This window comes from Myxine glutinosa, chromosome 12 (genome assembly GCF_964187855.1).
Source record: "Myxine glutinosa chromosome 12, kmMyxGlut1.1, whole genome shotgun sequence".
In the NCBI taxonomy this organism is placed as follows: domain Eukaryota; kingdom Metazoa; phylum Chordata; class Myxini; order Myxiniformes; family Myxinidae; genus Myxine; species Myxine glutinosa.
The window spans coordinates 48,449,350-48,466,968 of NC_136272.1; the positions used below are offsets into that span (position 1 = coordinate 48,449,350).

Genomic DNA, 17,619 nt, shown 5'->3' on the forward strand with positions numbered 1-17,619 from the left:
GCAAGTACGTTTTGTAATTACGTTTTATTGGAATGTAAGTATGTCTATTAATTACATACTGTTGGAACGTGAGTATACCCATTAATTACATACTAATGCAATGTCAGTGTGTTATATTGATTATGCACTCATGAAATGTGAGTACGACGTTTACTAATTACCTTTATGGAACATGAGTAGGTCTACAACAACAACAACAACAACAGGCATTTTAAGGCCATTTTCCCTGCGAGAGCAGGGGTTAGCTTTGCAGGCCCCATGACAATCTTCTCCATTTTGCCCAATTTTCTACATCTCCTCTTGTTAACCCCTTGCCTGCCTTTCTTCTTCCACCATCTTTAGCCAAGTCTTTCTCAGTCTTCCCCGTCCTCTACTACCTTCTACATTCATTTCCATCACTCTTCTCAACCAGTCACTTTCATCCTTCCTCAACACATGACCAAACCATTTGAACCTGCTTCACTTCACAGCATCCATCACAGGCTCTATTCCGATCATCTTTCGCAATTAATCATTTGTCTTCCTCTCTCTCAACGATACTCCACACATCCACCGAACCATTCGCATTTCCACCCTTTCCAGCCTTTGTTGCTGCTCTACGTTCATTACCCATGTCTCGCTCCCATAAATCATAACACTTCTCACACATGCAGCATACACCTTTCCCTTCAGCTTCAACGACACTCCCCTCCTCGTCAGCACGCCAATCAGTTCCCAAAACATTTTCCATGCATATCTCACTCTGGCAACCGTCGCCGAGTCTCATCCACCTTCTCCATTCAGCTTGTCTCCGAGGTAGCAAAATGTTTTCACACCTTCCAGCTTCACCCCGTTTCCAAGATCCAACTCAACATTTCCTCCATCTGCAGCTCTCTCTGTGCACACCTTACACTTGAATGTAGCTGCCACACTGGTTAATGACCCTCTCAGATCACTACATTTTAGATGAACCCACTCAGCGCACATTGTACATTGAATGGAGTTCACTCCGACACCCTTCCTGCACACAGCACATGACCACTTCCCAGTTCTATCCACCTCACCACATGCTTTACCACATGCCATCACCTTCGTCTTTCCGATATTCATCTTCAGACCTTTCGCCTCCATACATTCCTTCCACTTGTTCATCTTCTCCTTCAGTCCATCCATACTCTCTGCAATCAACACCAGATCATCTGCACATAACAACTCCCACGGTAAACCCTCCTTTTCGATCCGAGCCAGCACCTCCATCACAGCTACAAATAGTAAAGGACTTAGCACTGACCCCTGATGCACTCGCACCTTCACCTCAAACTCACCACTGTTCCCGTCCTTCGTCCTTACAGCTGTGCTCGCTCTCTCGTACATTGCCATCACTACTCTGATCGACCATTCCTCCACTCCGAACTTCCTCAATGCCCATGTCACTACTTCACGTGGAACCCTATCGAATGTTTTCTCCAGATCAGCAAACCCAAGAAACAACTTCTTCCTCTACTCCATGTACTTCTCCTGCAACTGCCTTACAATAAAAAGCACGTCTGTTGTTCCTCTTCCTGGCATAAATTCAAACTGCATTTCATCGATCTTCACTTTCTTCCTTATCTTCTTCTCCAACACCCTTTCCAATCCCATCATTCTATGCTCTAATAACTTTATTGCTCTATACGAGCCACAGTCCAGAGGGTCACCTTTTTTCTTGTATAGAGGGACAAGGGTACTCAGTTCCCAATCCACTGGAATGCGGCCTTCTTTCACCAACAGATTACAGATCTCTGTCATTCTCTTCACACCCAACTTCCTGCTGCCTTCAACATATCTCCCACGACTCCCGTCGACCCTACGGTTTTCTGCTGTACATTGATTTTATCGCTTATTCAACTTCCTTCAAAGTTATCTTCTCTGCCGGTCCTAAAACTGGGTTACTCTCTATGTTGCCTTCCCATTCATTCTCTGCCTTCAACAGCATTTCCATATATCTCTTCCATCTTCCTTTAATTCCATCTGGGTCGACAACGATTTGTCCCACTTCATCCTTCAAGCACCTCACCCCCATCACATCGCACCTCTCTTTCGCTATCTGCTTTGCAATCCTGAATATCGCTCTCTGACCCTCTTCCGAATCCAAGCGTTCTCCATACATTTTCCTATATGTCTTCTGCGCCTTTGCTACCACTTTCTTTGCAGCCTTCTTGGCTGCCTTATAACCTTCATGCTCTGCCTCTTCTGCCCCCGTACCCTTCGCCTTCTGCCACTCCTTGAACTTCTTCCTCTTCTCGTCAATCCTCTTTTCAACTTCATCATCCCACCACCATGTTTCCGAATGCCTCGGTGGTCCTTTTGTCCATCCACATACCTCACCAACGGCTCCCAACAGACTATCTTTTATTGACATCCAACCACTTTAAATCTGAACCACATCATCCTCGACCATATTCAGCCTCTCTTTTAATGCCTCCCTCACTCTCACCTCTTTCATCCTCCACACCTTCATTCTCGGTTGGTACTTCACCCGCTGAGCTCTCCTCACACCTTTCACCCTTATGTCGCAGACAACCAAGTGGTGCAGTGAAACAGCCTCCTCCCCCGGGATCACCTTTGTGTCCCGGAGGTTCCCCCAATCTCGCCTATGCACCATCAGGTTGTCAATGGTTGTCGTCGACCCACCTGATGTGTACAGTCACGTGAAAAAGTAAGTACACCCCAAGTAAAGTTTTGACTTTTTCAACATATTTCAACATACAGCTAATTGATCTCATTTCAACAATATTGACAGATAAAGGTGATATAATATAACAAATATCATGAAACATTTACATTTTGTAGTACATTGTAATATTTAAATAAACAAAAATGTAAATTTCGCATGTGGAAAAAGTAAGTACACCCTTGGCTCGAATAGGTGGTATTGCCCTCTTTGGCAGAAACAACCTCAAGTAGGCGTTTCTTATAACTGTCTACCAGTCTCTGACATCGACTGGGAGAAATTTTTGTCCACTCCTCCATGCAGAATTCTTTCATCTGTGCGATGTTTGAGGGGTTTCTTGCATGCACAGCTCGTTTCAAATCCCCCCACAACATCTCGATGGGATTTAGATCCGGGCTTTGACTTGGCCATTCCAGAACCCTCCATTTCTTTCTTTTCAGCCATTCCTTGGTGGATTTACTGGTATGTTTAGGGTCATTGTCATGTTGCAAGGTCCACCTTCGGTTGAGCTTCAACTTTCCGACAGATGGCCTCACATTATCCTCAAGCACCCTCTGGTACAATGAAGAATTCATAGTGGATTCTATGATGGTGAGCTGCCCAGGCCCTGATGCAGCAAAGCTGCCCAAACCATAATAATTCCACCACCATGCTTTACAGTTGGTATCAGGTTCTTGTGGTCAAATGTTGTCTTTGGTTTTTGCCAAACATGTCTTCTGGTACTGTGGCCAAATAGCTCGACCTTTGACTCATCTGTCCAGAGCACATTGTTCCAGAAGTGCTGATCTTTGCCTAGGTGTTCATTGGCTAACTTTAGTCTTGCGCTGATGTTCTTTCTGGACAGCAAAGGTTTCCTCATGGCACACGTCCCATGTAGATCAAATTTGTGCAGCCTCTTTCTAATGGTAGACTCGTGCACTTTGACATCAACAGTGGCAAGAGCTACCTGTAGTTCCCGTGATGATATTCTGGGGTTCTTAGAGACGTCTTTCAGCATCTTGCGGTCTGCTTTCGGGCTGAACTTGCTGGGGTGGCCTGGCCTGAACAAGTTGGCAGTTGTTTGGAATCTTCTCCACTTGTAGATGATCTTCTGCACAGTCGAATGATTGATTTCAATTTGTTTGGAGATCTTTTTAAATCCCTTCCCAGACTCGTCGGCATCTATAACCTTCTTTCTGAAGGCCTCAGAGAGCTCTTTTGATCTAGGCATGGTGACGTCACACACTTCAACAACAAAGAGCAAACCAAACGAAATGTCTGAGGTTTAAATAAGACAGGTTCCTCCAAGATCCTCTCTAACGATGTTCTCATCATTTGCACCTGAAGTGGTGCACCTGATTCTAATTTTACGTATTTGAAGTAGTGATAAATGTAGGGGTGTACTTCCTTTTTCCACATGCGAAGTTTGCATTTATGTTTATTTAAATTATACAATGGCCTACAAAATGTAAATGTTTCATGATATTTGTTATATTATATCACCTTTATCTAACAATATTGTTGAAATTAAGATCAAATAGCTGTATGTTGAAATATGTTGAAAAAGTCAAAACTTTACATGGGGTGTACTTACTTTTTCACGTGACTATGTTACAAGCTTATTATCCGCTTTCTGGAACCGAGTATTACAAATCAACAAACCAGCTCCATCAGCAAACTCCAAAATCTTTTCACCTTCTCCATTCCTCACACCATATTCGTAAACCCCATGGACTCCCTCAAAACCGTCCATACTCCTTCCCACATGTCCATTTAAGTCTCCTCCTATCACAACAACTTTCTCATCTTTCACGTTTTCCATCAGCTTCTCTATTGCACACCAGAATTTGTCCTTGTCTTCATCGCTCCGACGAACCTGCGGAGCATATCCCGAGATGACGTTCACCAAAAGCTTTCCAATCATCATTTTCACCATCATCAACCTTTCACTCACTCTAGTCACACTCACCACACTGTCTACAAACTCCTCAGAAAACAGGACACCAACACCATTCATGCCTTCTGGGCACCCTTGCCACATAAACTTGTTTTTCTGTCCCTGCCTACCTTTCACCATTCTCACACCACTTCCTTTCCATCTCGTCTCCTGCACACAACATATGTCCACTCTTCTTCTGACCAATACTTCCACCACTTCTCCTGATCTCCCTGTCATTGTCCCAACATTCCATGTCCCAAACCTCAGAAACCGATCTCCACGTGGGGCATCAGACGTTTCGTCGTCATAAATGGAGTGATTTTCTCCCTTGCTTTGATCGGGTTCCCCACCTTGAGTTTTGACGAGAGGGGGTAAGGACGCCCACGCGGTACTTTGGGCTGTACCCTGCCCATATGTAATTGTCATGGTTCCCTTTTTGAGACAATGTTTTATGGCCGGATGCCCTTCCTGACGCCAACCCTTTTTGGCGCCTCTTACGACATGCAGGGATACGGTGTACCTATTCTAAACCGGGAGTATGTCTATGAATTATGTACTCATGAAATGCAAGTACATTTCGTGATGACGTTTTATTGGAATGTAAGTATGTCTATTACTTACATACTATTGGAACCATACTAATGCAATGTAAGTTTTATATTAATTACATACTAATGCAATGTGAGAACGTCTGTTAATTACGTTTCTTTGGAACATGAGTATGTCGACTAATTATGTGCAATTGGAATGTGAGTATACCCATTAATTACATACTAATGCAATGTGAGGACGTACATTGATTATGCACTCATGAAATGTGAGTAATACGTCTACTAATTATCTTTATGGAACATGAGTATATCTATTAATTTCCATATTATTGCACTGTGATTACATGTATTAATTAGGTCCATTAATTACATACTATTGGAATGTACCTTGAAGACCTTTAGACCCCTTTATATCCTTCACATCCCTTAGGCCCGTTTAAAACTTTATAAGGCACTTTCATCCCTTTTGACCCTTTTTGACCCTTTTCTATCTTTTTATACCCCTTGTTAGCCTTTAAACATTCACATCTTTTAATACTGCTTTAGACATTCACATCTTTTAATACTGCTTTAGACATTCACATCTTTTAATGCTGCTTTATATTAGACCCTTTTTGACATTTAGACCCTTCAGGTTTAGACAATTCAGACTGTTTAACCTTAAATTACATCCTTTACACCCTTTGGACTCTTTTCGACCTTTCCACCTTTTGATGATTTAGACCTTTCATTTGCAATCAATGACCTTTCATTTAGTGTGCACTTACATTTAGTTCCCCCCCAAAAAAGACACCACACAAAACAAGTCCAGGCGAGGGTCTGCGAACTCCGATTGCTCTTTCTAGTTTGAATTTAATTATATACTTGAACACAGTCAAACACAAATCGCCTGCCTGGTACTTTCAAAAACCTTCCGTTCAGCAGTACTTGGAAGAAATATTTATGCCGTATCGTGGCCTCAGGGCAGAGTAACTGTGAGATTCAGCATTCAGACAAATATGGCGGCGTCTAGCGCTGTTTGTTTAGTGCAAAATGCAAAGCAAGAGTTTAAAAGACCTTTCCCATATCCTTTGTCTAAAGACTGTGCAAGGTAACGTGTCTAGTCTATGAACTCTCTTGTTCACACTTTGATTTGCAGGGAACTTTGATTCACAGAGAAAAGAAACACTTTGTGTGAGAGTTTCTTACCTGGAAGTTCTATTGATGTCATGTTTAACTTGATAGCATTTTGATGAAAAAAAGAAGAAAAAAAGAATGTTCCGCAGCTACTTCTTAATGGTCTTGTTTTAATGGCAGTTCTCAGAAAGCAATGGGACAGTCATCAGCTACTGTGACCAGGCCACACCAGGATGGGTCCACGATGTCTTGGTTCGACACTGGGGCTGTTTCTATGGGCAACGCATCGATCCACCAGCAAATAAAATTGCTCCAGTCATCGCTCCCCTTTCTTCAAAAAGGTTTTTTCTTGTTTTTTATTTTATTCAATTTTTTTTGACAGTTCTTAGCTTTTTATACTGAAGTAGAGCATGCTGTCACGTTTGTCAACTAGAAGACTTTTGCCTAAGTAACTGATGAAGGATCAGTTCTGTTTAATTTTTATTGATCAGTGGAGTTGGTCAGATTTTTGTAAAAATTTGATGAACTTTTCCAAGTTTTCTCATTTTCCCCAAGGATGAGAAGTCCACACCCATCTCAATATCATCAAACATATGCTGGAGATGAATAATTATCAATACAAAAAACTTATCTGACAAAAATTGTTAGGTGAAAAATTGCCAATTGGCTGGCTGACCATTGCGACCAACACCAAATACTTTAAAAGTGGTGGTATGCGTTACTTCCTTGGTTGGTGCTCAGCATTTAAAATGGTAGAGCATGAAGAAACAACCATAGGTTCGCAATACGAGTGCAGGATTTGATTGGCCTAAAGTCCTCCTGTGTCCAAGCTCCTTTTACAGAACATATCATGATCATTATAGTGATTTAGATTTTCGATTTTGATATATTTCATTCCTGTTCATGGTTTCAGATTTTGATGTAGGTACTTCCTGGTATGTTTTATTTTTCAGAGTGCCAAGACAATTGTTTAAAAACAACCCAGACATTGTCAACGTCATTAACCGGATTCAGAAAAAATGGACTGCACGCCAGTACTCTGAGTATCTTAACAAGCCCCTGAAGATGTTGGAGAAACGAGCTGGTGGTTCTGTGTCACGCTTGCTCACGTAAGGCTGCCTACGGATATGACCAATTGAACACACCAGTCTCTTCTTAATTTGGTTTTAATCACATGAAAGTTGACAAAGCCGGTTTAACACCTTAAGAATGAAATGAGATGTGATTGACGTTTCGAGCATTATCCCTTCATTAGAAACGCCAGCTGCATTTTATATCCCATCATGTTAACCTCTTATCAAACTTTAGTTGATAAAAATCAATCTTTTACTTTTTCTCATAAACAACACTGAGCTTCACAGGCTTCTGTTGTACTAGTCTGGGTTGGTGTTGATTTCAACATATCGGGCCACATTCATTACTGCAGGTACAGAGGAAGCAGAGTTTTCATTGTATCGGGAGAGGAGAGTGTTGGGCGAAGAGGCATGATTTTAATATTGGTGTTGTCCAGAATATGTGATTATCCTATCCTCTTGATGATACTTTGGACGAGTTTTTCCAATCAAATCCGGCCATACATTATCCAGAAAAACAGTTATAGGACATCTCTGCTATTTTGAGAAATACAAACAGTGTGTTGTCTGAATGTTTTCAATTGACACAGTATCAGTAGTTTGGGAACAATGCACAGTTTCAGAGAATCATTCCTCAGAGGAAGGAATCAATGGAGTCCGAGAGAGGAATGACAATCGACTTTCAAAGCGAGAGTACCTAACTGTCCACATAATCAGCCATCCACATAATCAACTGTGGGAAATGTCATCATGAAGTAGAAGACTATAGAAAATCCCCAATGCCTGGCATCCATTCTGCCAGTCCATTGAAAATAGGTTCATGAGCTCCAAGTAGCTTGTGATAGATTTTTAGATGTAGGCCAAGAGCTGACAAACTTTTATTTCACTTTTATCTCCCCAAATATCTGATGGTTGTCTCCAGGGTAAAAGGTCTCAGGAATCTGAAACTAGCCATCTGACAAAAATTGATTCGGACATTTTTTCCCAAATTAGCTTTAAATTTTGGCTTCCACAAAGACATTTTGTGCAAATCGCTCAAGCCCAAAAATGGTTAACTTGATTTACTCGAGTAAACTTTTGTCTGAATACATTAAAAATCTGTTTTGGGCATAGTGTCAACTTTACTAGATCATTCAAGTAACCTTTAAATATATTGATACAAATTTTAAAATGTCTTGTGATTTAAATTTCAAGATGGCACCCATGATGGTGACCGAGACTGAGAGGGAAAGCAGAAAAAAATGAAGCTGATACAAAATTATCGGCCTTACGTCTGGCCATTAACCTCTCAAAATGGCTGGAATCTGCAAAAGTGGCCTCTCGGAATTCATCACATGAAGCCTGGCTCTTCTCAAAGTAATTCAGCAGGTCATCTTTGATAATATCAGCAACCTTCTTCCCACTAGAGAGACAGTACAAATTATCATCAGCATCTTGACTCTTGAGTGAATGGATTCATTTTACAATGTGTCCCAAAAGTCACTGGGCACCTCTGCAAAATCCATGTAAACCATGAAAAGAAGTCCGATTGTTAATCTACCTATAATTCCAGTAATCTCTGTGTGTATGTGTGTGTGTATGTGTGTGTGTATGTGTGTGTGTCTGTGTGTTTGTCTGTGACCGCTGTTTCTCGACAACCACGGGTCCGATATACTTGAAACTTGCCAGGTATATTGCTGGGGACCTGAGGATGTGCCTTTTCAAGGTTTCATATTAATCGGAGAAGTAGTTACCGAGCTATGGCGATTTATTTACCAAACTCTGCAAGCCGTTCGCTTTGGCTTTGCGAATGGACCAAACCATTTCATGTAAATAGAGGGGGGGGATTGTCACCGTACTCGCAAGCCGTTCGCTTTGGCTTTGCAAATGGACCAAACCATTTCATGTAAATAGAGGGGGGGGGGGGGGATTGTCACCGTACTCGCAAGCCGTTCGCTTTGGCTTTGCGAATGGACCAAACCATTTCATGTAAATAGAGGGGGGGGGGGGGGGGATATAATTTTAGATATATATATAGTACGGGCACGCCCTAGTATGTATAAATGGCCTACGTGGTTTTTGACGTGGATATTATGTCAGCAATACGTCAGCCATTTTTGTTGTAAGCCAGTTGTTTTGTTTAGAAGTAAGTGTACTCGGTTCTAAGATGGTTTTGGCACAAGAGGAATGAGTTTTTTTTGGTGGAACATGTGTTTTGTAGTGGTGAATACACTGAGAGGGTAAGACAGGAGTTTGCAGGAAAAAAATCCTGACAGTGATGTTTCACCTTGTAACGCTCTACAGGAGTTAATTTTCAAATTAATCAAGACTGATTCAGTTGCGGATGCCTCATGGCCTGGCAGGCCTTCAATGGTATCACTTGAGAAAGTTAAAGATAGTTCAGTTTACATATTAAGAAGCCCACATAAATCAGTTGGCAAGTTGGCACAGTAGGCAGATGTCTCACACAGCAGTACACACAAATCACTAAAGAAACTTCTGCATCTCCATCTGAACAAAGTAACAGCTGTGCACGAACTGCAATAAAGGGACTACATCACACATTCTGATTACTGCCGATGATTTCAAGACTTTATTACTGCTAATGGAGTCAATATTATGGAAGTCAAACTTTTTTCAGAGGAGGCTTGGATCCATTTATCTGGCGATTTGAACAGCCAAAACAGCCATGTTTGGTCATCAGAAAATCCACACATATTTTTGAAGTCGTCGTTGCATGATGTTAAGGTTGGTGTGTGTTGTGCCATATCATGTGTTAATTAATTAATTTATTAAGGATAAGGGAAACTAAGAAGGGGAGGAGAGAAAAGTGGGACTTTAGAAAAAAGCATTTTACAGTTGTAGTCAAAGTTGGACTGCACTGGTTGTGAAGAAGATCAACCTGTTTGGTCAACAATTTGTTGCCAGGCTTGTTACTTCTCATGAGCCATTTACACGTTTTGGCCCACACACACCGAATGAGATGGAACTCTTCTTACCCTCATCTGTAATCTTATTGGTATCAAAATAGTGCTGCACATGTTTCATGTACAAGGCTCAGTCTTCGCCTTCAGGAAAAATTTGAGTAGACAACAGGTAATAATTTGTGATGGTGTACTGCATGAGATGGCTGTGAATCACCATCTAGGAAGACTGGAGGGACTAAATTGACTCCACTGATGCTGAATTGGTTCTATAAATGAGATAAGAGGACAAAGGAAAAGAGGTGTTTGGGAATTGTATCAGGAAGAACATCACAACCATTTACGACTGAGAGTGCCTGGGGAGGGGCAGAGTAGGAGGTGAGGCAAGAGTGACTGGCCAGGTCACTCACCTGTCTGTGGTGGAAAAGAATCAAGCCGTGTATCTCATTTTCCTGCCGTGAGATATCAATAACCATCAGAGCTTTGGTCTTCAGTACCAATGAAGTTGCCAAATGAGATGCTGTAGCTCCAATCCACAGATTAGATCCTTACACCATAGGGCTGTACATGAAAGTCAGTTTTTCATATTTTGACGACATACCCCCTGGGCTGCTTTTGTTCATTTTTAGTTATTTTGTTATACTTGTTCACGATTAATTTTTGTGGCTTTTACTCGCAGGCCTCCCCAGGCTGCTCCAGTAACACAGGACCTGAAGCGACTCACAGGCAACCTGCCAGAAAGCTGGGACTGGCGTGACGTTAAAGGGGTCAACTTTGTATCACCAGTTCGTGACCAAGGTAAGGGTCCGTGCAGCTGAGTCTCTCCATATAACTTCTCTAAAAATGGCAGATTTTTGTTATTATCATCATCCCCATCAACCTCTCTCATCCTCCCAGTCTCTTCGTCATATCCCTTACTCGACACATGCCTTCCATCTCTTCCAATTACTTCTCTGTGCTGTAACTCTTACCTTAATTTTATTGTATCAAATGATTTCCATGATACTATCCCGACCACACCCAAGTATGTAATACTTTATTTAAACAGTCCTGAAATGAATTAAAAAATTATTTACGTTTAATGCTCTTTACTGACTGTTTCACAAAAACAACTTTGATTTAACCACCCATTCCCACATTCTCTTCCTCATATGTGGCAATTTCATCTGTCACCATGTCAATTGTCTGGGTGTTGGTACCTCTCTCACCAGCCAGGGCACTGCAGCAAAGGGCATCAGTGACTGCAAAGGCCTGACCCAATCGACCAAATTTCCAAACTAGATTTCTGCCAATGGCAAATCCTCCGTTCTGGACGTGGTAATGACCAATTTCCCTGCAAATTCCTTCTGCATTTGGTAATGACCAATTTCCCAGCAAATGCCTTCTGTTCTTCCTCTGCTCCAGTTGGTTCATCTGATCATGTGCTGGTGAGAGTCGAAATCTCTTTGGCTATACTAAGAGAGCCACAAGTCTGGCAGTTCACTCTGGCTAACTGCACAGGGACTGCAAACTGCCATCTCACTTCACATATACGGCTCTCTCACATATACGGCCCCTGATATCAACTCAGTCTGGGTATGCGGGAGTCTGCTGATACCTCATGGAGATGGATGCCCCTGCCTTGCGTAACCCCAGGTCACCTGTGGGCAAGGTGTAGTCCCTTACCAGGGTAACGGTCCGCAGCCATGCGGTTTAAATGGCAGATGGCTTTGCACATCTGGTGGATGAGAGTCCAGTTGACTCCAACAGCATGGGCAGAGGAGGGTGAATTCCCCAACGGCCAGCAGAGAGACGGAGAGGAGTGCCGACCCCCCATCTATACCACGCACTTAACTGTGTGTACCAGCCATAGAAAGGCAATGTCATCATTGCCCGAGGAGACTCGACATCATCATCATCACCATCATCATCATCATCATCATCATCAACTCAGCCTGGGAAGTTTTCTTCAGAAACCTGCTCTCTCTTATGCAAAGATTCATCCCATCTTGTCTTCAGTTATCCTACCCTTTTTCCTGGTCATGGTATACCAAATACCAAAGTAAGGCAGTTGCCTTGAAACAACTTTCCTCTGTTTCTGGAAGGCAAATCCGACTGAAGGCAACCCTTAAAATCATTCCATAAAGCCCGCAAAAAGTGTGTCCACTCTCAGAAGTCCCAGAAAAGATAATTTGACCAACCTCAACATTGAACTTTTAAACTTTTCTTCTTCCTCAAAAACATGGTGGCACCTTGTTAAGACAGTCTCTGGAGTATGCTCCACCTCAATTAAGACAGTCTCTGGAGTATGCTCCACCTCCATCCCTTCTCTCACTTCAAAGTTTCTGCCAACCCTCAATTCTGATTCTGCAATTGACCTGGATGGCATCAGTGCATGTGTTGTAAAAACCTGCTGTGCTGCTCTTGCACATCCTCTTTCTGTTCTCTTCACCCTTTCATTTGCGCTCGGTCATCTCCAATCTACTTGAACATCAGGCAATGGCACTGCATCACATAAACATGGTGGCAAAACAGATCCTTGCAACTACAGACCAATCAGCCTGCTCCCAATTATCAGCAAAGTTATGGAATCCATCATTGCTTCGGATATGAAATCCTTCCTCTTCTTCAATGGTTCGATCTCAAACCATCAATTCGGAATCAGACCTGGTCACTCTACCCTGCACATGCTGCATCTTCTTTCCCAACAATGGATCGAGGCCCTCCAATATCAGGCATGAGATCAAGGCCTTCTCTCTAGACATATCTTGAGCATTTGTTACAAACTGGCACTCTGCCTTGCTATCCAAACTCTCTGCCTATGGCATCCAAGGTCGACTATGACTTACTGACTTCCTTTACTCGCATAGCCAATGCATGGCTCTCAAGGGGATCCTCTAATCTCCTCTCTCAAGGGGATCCCCTGTTTTGAACCCAGTCCTATTCATAATCTTTACCAATGATCTCTATGACTCTGGCAAATTCTCTTTTTATTGGCTGATGACTCCACCCTCTGCCATAACCAACCACATACTTCAGATACCCTTCCCTCTCTGCAGACCATGATATAACCACGAGCTGGCAAACATTTGGAATGTCTTTCAATCCTGACAAATCTCACACTCTCACTCTGTCTCTCCAAAAGGAGTGTTTGACGAACCCTCACATCTACTTTCTTAACAATCCTCTTGAAGAAGTTCAGTCACTCAAACATTTGGGCCCCACCATCAGCCATGATCTTTCTTGGCCTCAAAATCCAGTCTTGCTCAGTCATGCAAAGTTGGGATGGTCCATCATATAAAGTCTTTCCTTGGCACACCTGAACTTTTATCTCCCGACAAAGCCTTCATCTGTAGCAATATGTGGTAGTGCTCACCCCTCTAGTCTGGTGCACCTTCCTCACACCTTCCTCAGCTTGGCGTTGTGTAAACCAAGGCCTTCAGCATCTCTTTGTTTGTGAGATGAAACTCACAAAATCCAGTTTCACTGCTCACCTTCATTCATTCGTTCCTCATTTTCTCCTGCCTATGGAACCAACTTCCTCAGTCTCTTCAATGACATTCTTTCCTTCAGGGCTGAATGACAGCTGCTCTCGACTATCTCAGGTCATCCCCCATCCATAACCATGATCTTTCCTGCCACTATCAACCCTCCCAAGCTCACCTATCTCTGGGTTTCCAGTTGTTCCTTCCACTTCTGTGATTGAGAGTTTGCGGCTGTATCCATCTTGTTTATCTAATACCCTCCCCTTGCACTCATTCTCCCCGCATTCTTTATTTCGCCAATTCCTTCTCTATGTTGTCCCTCACCCTGCTGTTGATGTGTCGCCCCTCTCTCTTTCTACTGTTCTTTTCATTATTTTTCATCCTGATCCGCTCTACTACTCTATGAGCCTCGACACTCTTGACAAAAAGAAGCATATTACATAAGATGTTTTGCTCATAGCGAGGAAGCATGAACTGGTTTACTAATCTTGAATAATTAAATGAAGATGTTTACCTGTTTTATTATTTGTTTGTCATGCCCTGCAGGAGGATGTGGCAGTTGCTATGCTTTTGCCTCCACGGCCATGCTAGAATCTCGTCTCAGAATAATTACCAACAATACTCAGCAGCCCATCCTCAGCCCACAGCAAGTAGTCTCCTGCAGTGATTATTCACAAGGTATGATAACTACCTCCACACACGTGAAGCGAAAAGCGGGGCTAAGCAATTGGCTCATGCCTGTCTGTCCGTCTTATCAGTTTATGATCGAGGAACAACTTCTTGAAAACTCCAGGTTTCCCCCACAGACCCAGGCTCCAGCCTTTGTGCCAGCACATGCACTCATACCGCGAAACCTGACACTCATGCTGTTGCCCCCCCCCCCCCTATGGTGTCCACACGGGACCTCACAAAGAACTCCCGCAATTTCCATGTCCACTCCGGCCGTGTCTGCAGCACGGGCCACGTTACCCGAATGGCCACGTCTTGTGTGTCGCGCGTCATGCCGTCTGCATAACCCTTGTTGGCATTCTTTAAAACTAGGGCATGCCCGTACTATATCTATATCTAAAATTATATCCCCCCCTCTATTTACATGAAATGGTTTGGTTCATGAAATGTTTTGGTCCATTCGCAACGCCAAAGCGAACGGCGAACGCTTTACATGAAATGGTTTGGTTCATGAAATGTTTTGGTCCATTCGCAACGCCAAAGCGAACGGCGAACGGCTTGCGAGTACAGTGACAATCCCCCCCCCCCTCTATTTACATGAAACATGACATGAAATTTGTCCGTTTAATTAGTTTTAAAACAGTTTAACGCCAACATATGGCATGCACGTACCCGTACGATCCGAAATGGCGCACGCTCTCACAGGAGCTCCGGAAGGTCGTATATCGCAGTTACGATGAATCGCAAATTCGTTTTTATTAGTTTTATTATTAGTTTTAAAACATAGTTTAACGCCAACATAGCGCCAACATAGTTTGCAAACGTGAAATAAATGAATACGCTCTCAAATGTGCCATCCGAGGCAGAGTGTGTTCGCCACGTTCGGCACACACGATAGCTCGCTGCTCTCTGATTGGTTGAATCGTTTTTTGGACATAGCTCGGTAAGTAATTGTCCGATTAATATGAAACCTTGAAAAGGCACATCCTCGGGTCCCCAGCAATATACCTGGCAAGTTTCAAGTATATCGGACCCGTGGTTGTCGAGAAACAGCGGTCACAGACAAACAAACGTACAAACAAACAAACGTACAAACGTACAAACAAACAAACACACAGAGATTACTGGAATTATAGATAGATAGTTTGAACAATCGGCGGTGGCAAACCAAGATAGCGAACAATATCGGGTGGTCGTTCACCATTATTATTCTGTTTCACCACCGTATGTCTAATTTGACATCCAGGGTTACATTACTGCGTCGCCACTTATGTGCATGTCCACCATTTTTGTTGCCACTTCATTTACCACTCCTTGGTCAACGATTACTGGGGTAAAGTACACAAAGATTAAAATACAGTACAGTACAGTATAGTACACGGAGGCGTTAAGTCCAAAACAATGCACAGCGTGAGATATAGTCTGAGATGGAGAGGACGCAGTGCATTGTGGGATGGAACGCTGTGAAGCCGGTACACAAAGCATTAATTGGAGTGGGACACCTGGTAACTGGTCTTTCGTTCAACGGATGTTATTGCGGAGAATTGTTGGATGTATAATGGAAATGTTCCTGAGTAACTTATGGGCTTGTATATGAAACGACACATAGCAGGGAGACTTATAGTGGGGGGCCCCCAGTACTTGAACCCAAATCGTCTGCCATAATACTTCCAAGAACCTCAAGTTTTGCAGTACTGTACTTCCATTTAAATAAAGGTTCAATGTGCGGGGTGTATAAGGGTGGTAATCGTGACTGCTTCCGGACTACTTCAATAACAATAAACTTCTGGATTTCTTTTTAACGATCATTATAATCATTATTTTATTAAAAGTATGGTATATACTTGAACTGCTAGTTCATTTTGTATCCACAATGGGGAAAGTGATTTTTATGATTGCTGTGAGAAATTATTGCAAATAAACATATACATATCGTCACCTTCGTGCCATTCTTGCTCAAGTCGAAATAAGCGTTTACGACATAATCACAAAAAACGTTTTTTTTTCAGCCATCTGGATCAGTACTGAATTTCAATTCTGTTAAGTGAAGAAAACCTAGATTAATCATTGCATGCAATTGTAGAGAAACATGTAACGAAGCTAAATTTATAAATAACAGAGATTATAAATCACCGTGAGCAATTTTGGCTTGGGCAATTATGGCACAGGGAAGTGCTAGAGACAATATTGCTCACGGTTCTATGGTTCTAAATTCACGGTTCTAAATGCTGACGACCCTTTGGAACGAATAATCAAGAAATTAATTTTTATGATACATTGACTTTGTTTTCATTTATACACTACTTTTTTAGGTCATCTCCTTCCGGAGATAGGTCACTAATAATGCCGGTCTCGATGTCCGTCCGTCCGTCCCCACTTTTTTCAACTAGGGTTATAGAGATGAGTTAGGGTTCGTTGAATTTAATGGGAGGAGTCATTATTTTGGTGATAGTACGATGAGTGGAAATGGCACGGAGTTGAACAAACACATCTTTTTCGGCGAAAAAAACGTGTATATACATTCTATTATGAATTGACAGTAACTAGACACAATAACCAATCACTGGATAACAAAATGTCATTTTCGATAAAATTCGACTTGAGCAAGAATGGTGACGATATTCAGTTTTCATTTTCTCATTCTGCTTCTGTTGTTGTTGGAACACCGTCCATGCTCTTCCTCTTCTCAAAGTGGACACCTCTCATTCCTGTCTCACTTTTACGACTCTTTGCTTTGCAATCCTGTCTTCTTCTTCTTTGTTTCCTCTCTTCCGAACTCTAACAGCTCTCAATATAACATCCTCTTTCTAATGTTTCTTAGGTTGCGATGGTGGTTTCCCATACTTGATTGCTGGCAAATACGTCCAAGATTTTGGTATACTCGAAGAAGCATATTGCCCTTATAAAGGGGTAGATGCTCCATGTGAAGTCCAGGCTCATGCTCGATACTTCGCATCCGATTACCAATATATCGGCGGATTCTATGGAGCTTGTAATGAGGCATTAATGCGCTTGGACCTGGTCAACAATGGACCTGTGGTTGTTGGTTTTCAGGTGAGATGGGGATTGTAAAGGAAAGGCTATTCCTTGATAACTGGTTTATAATAAATTAACCTGTACTGTATATGACTAAACTGATTGGTGAAATATCAGAACCAAGATGAGAGGAGTTTGTTTTTTGTTTTTAGAAAATTAGGATACTTCCAGCAAAAATTAGCAAGATGCATTGGTGG

At 42.3% G+C, this 17,619-nt stretch overlaps 1 protein-coding gene across 1 annotated transcript in view; it reads left to right on the plus strand.

Moving 5' to 3' along the window:
* The window catches only part of LOC137437353 (dipeptidyl peptidase 1-like), a 60,673-nt gene that overhangs the window by 37,769 nt on the left and 5,285 nt on the right, over nt 1–17,619 (plus strand). Inside the window, exons 4-8 of the mRNA XM_068131693.2 lie at nt 6,458–6,618; nt 7,231–7,386; nt 10,933–11,051; nt 14,264–14,395; nt 17,208–17,440. Coding sequence (XP_067987794.2) covers nt 6,458–6,618; nt 7,231–7,386; nt 10,933–11,051; nt 14,264–14,395; nt 17,208–17,440 — 801 coding nt within the window. The remainder of the gene's footprint in view (nt 1–6,457; nt 6,619–7,230; nt 7,387–10,932; nt 11,052–14,263; nt 14,396–17,207; nt 17,441–17,619) is intronic.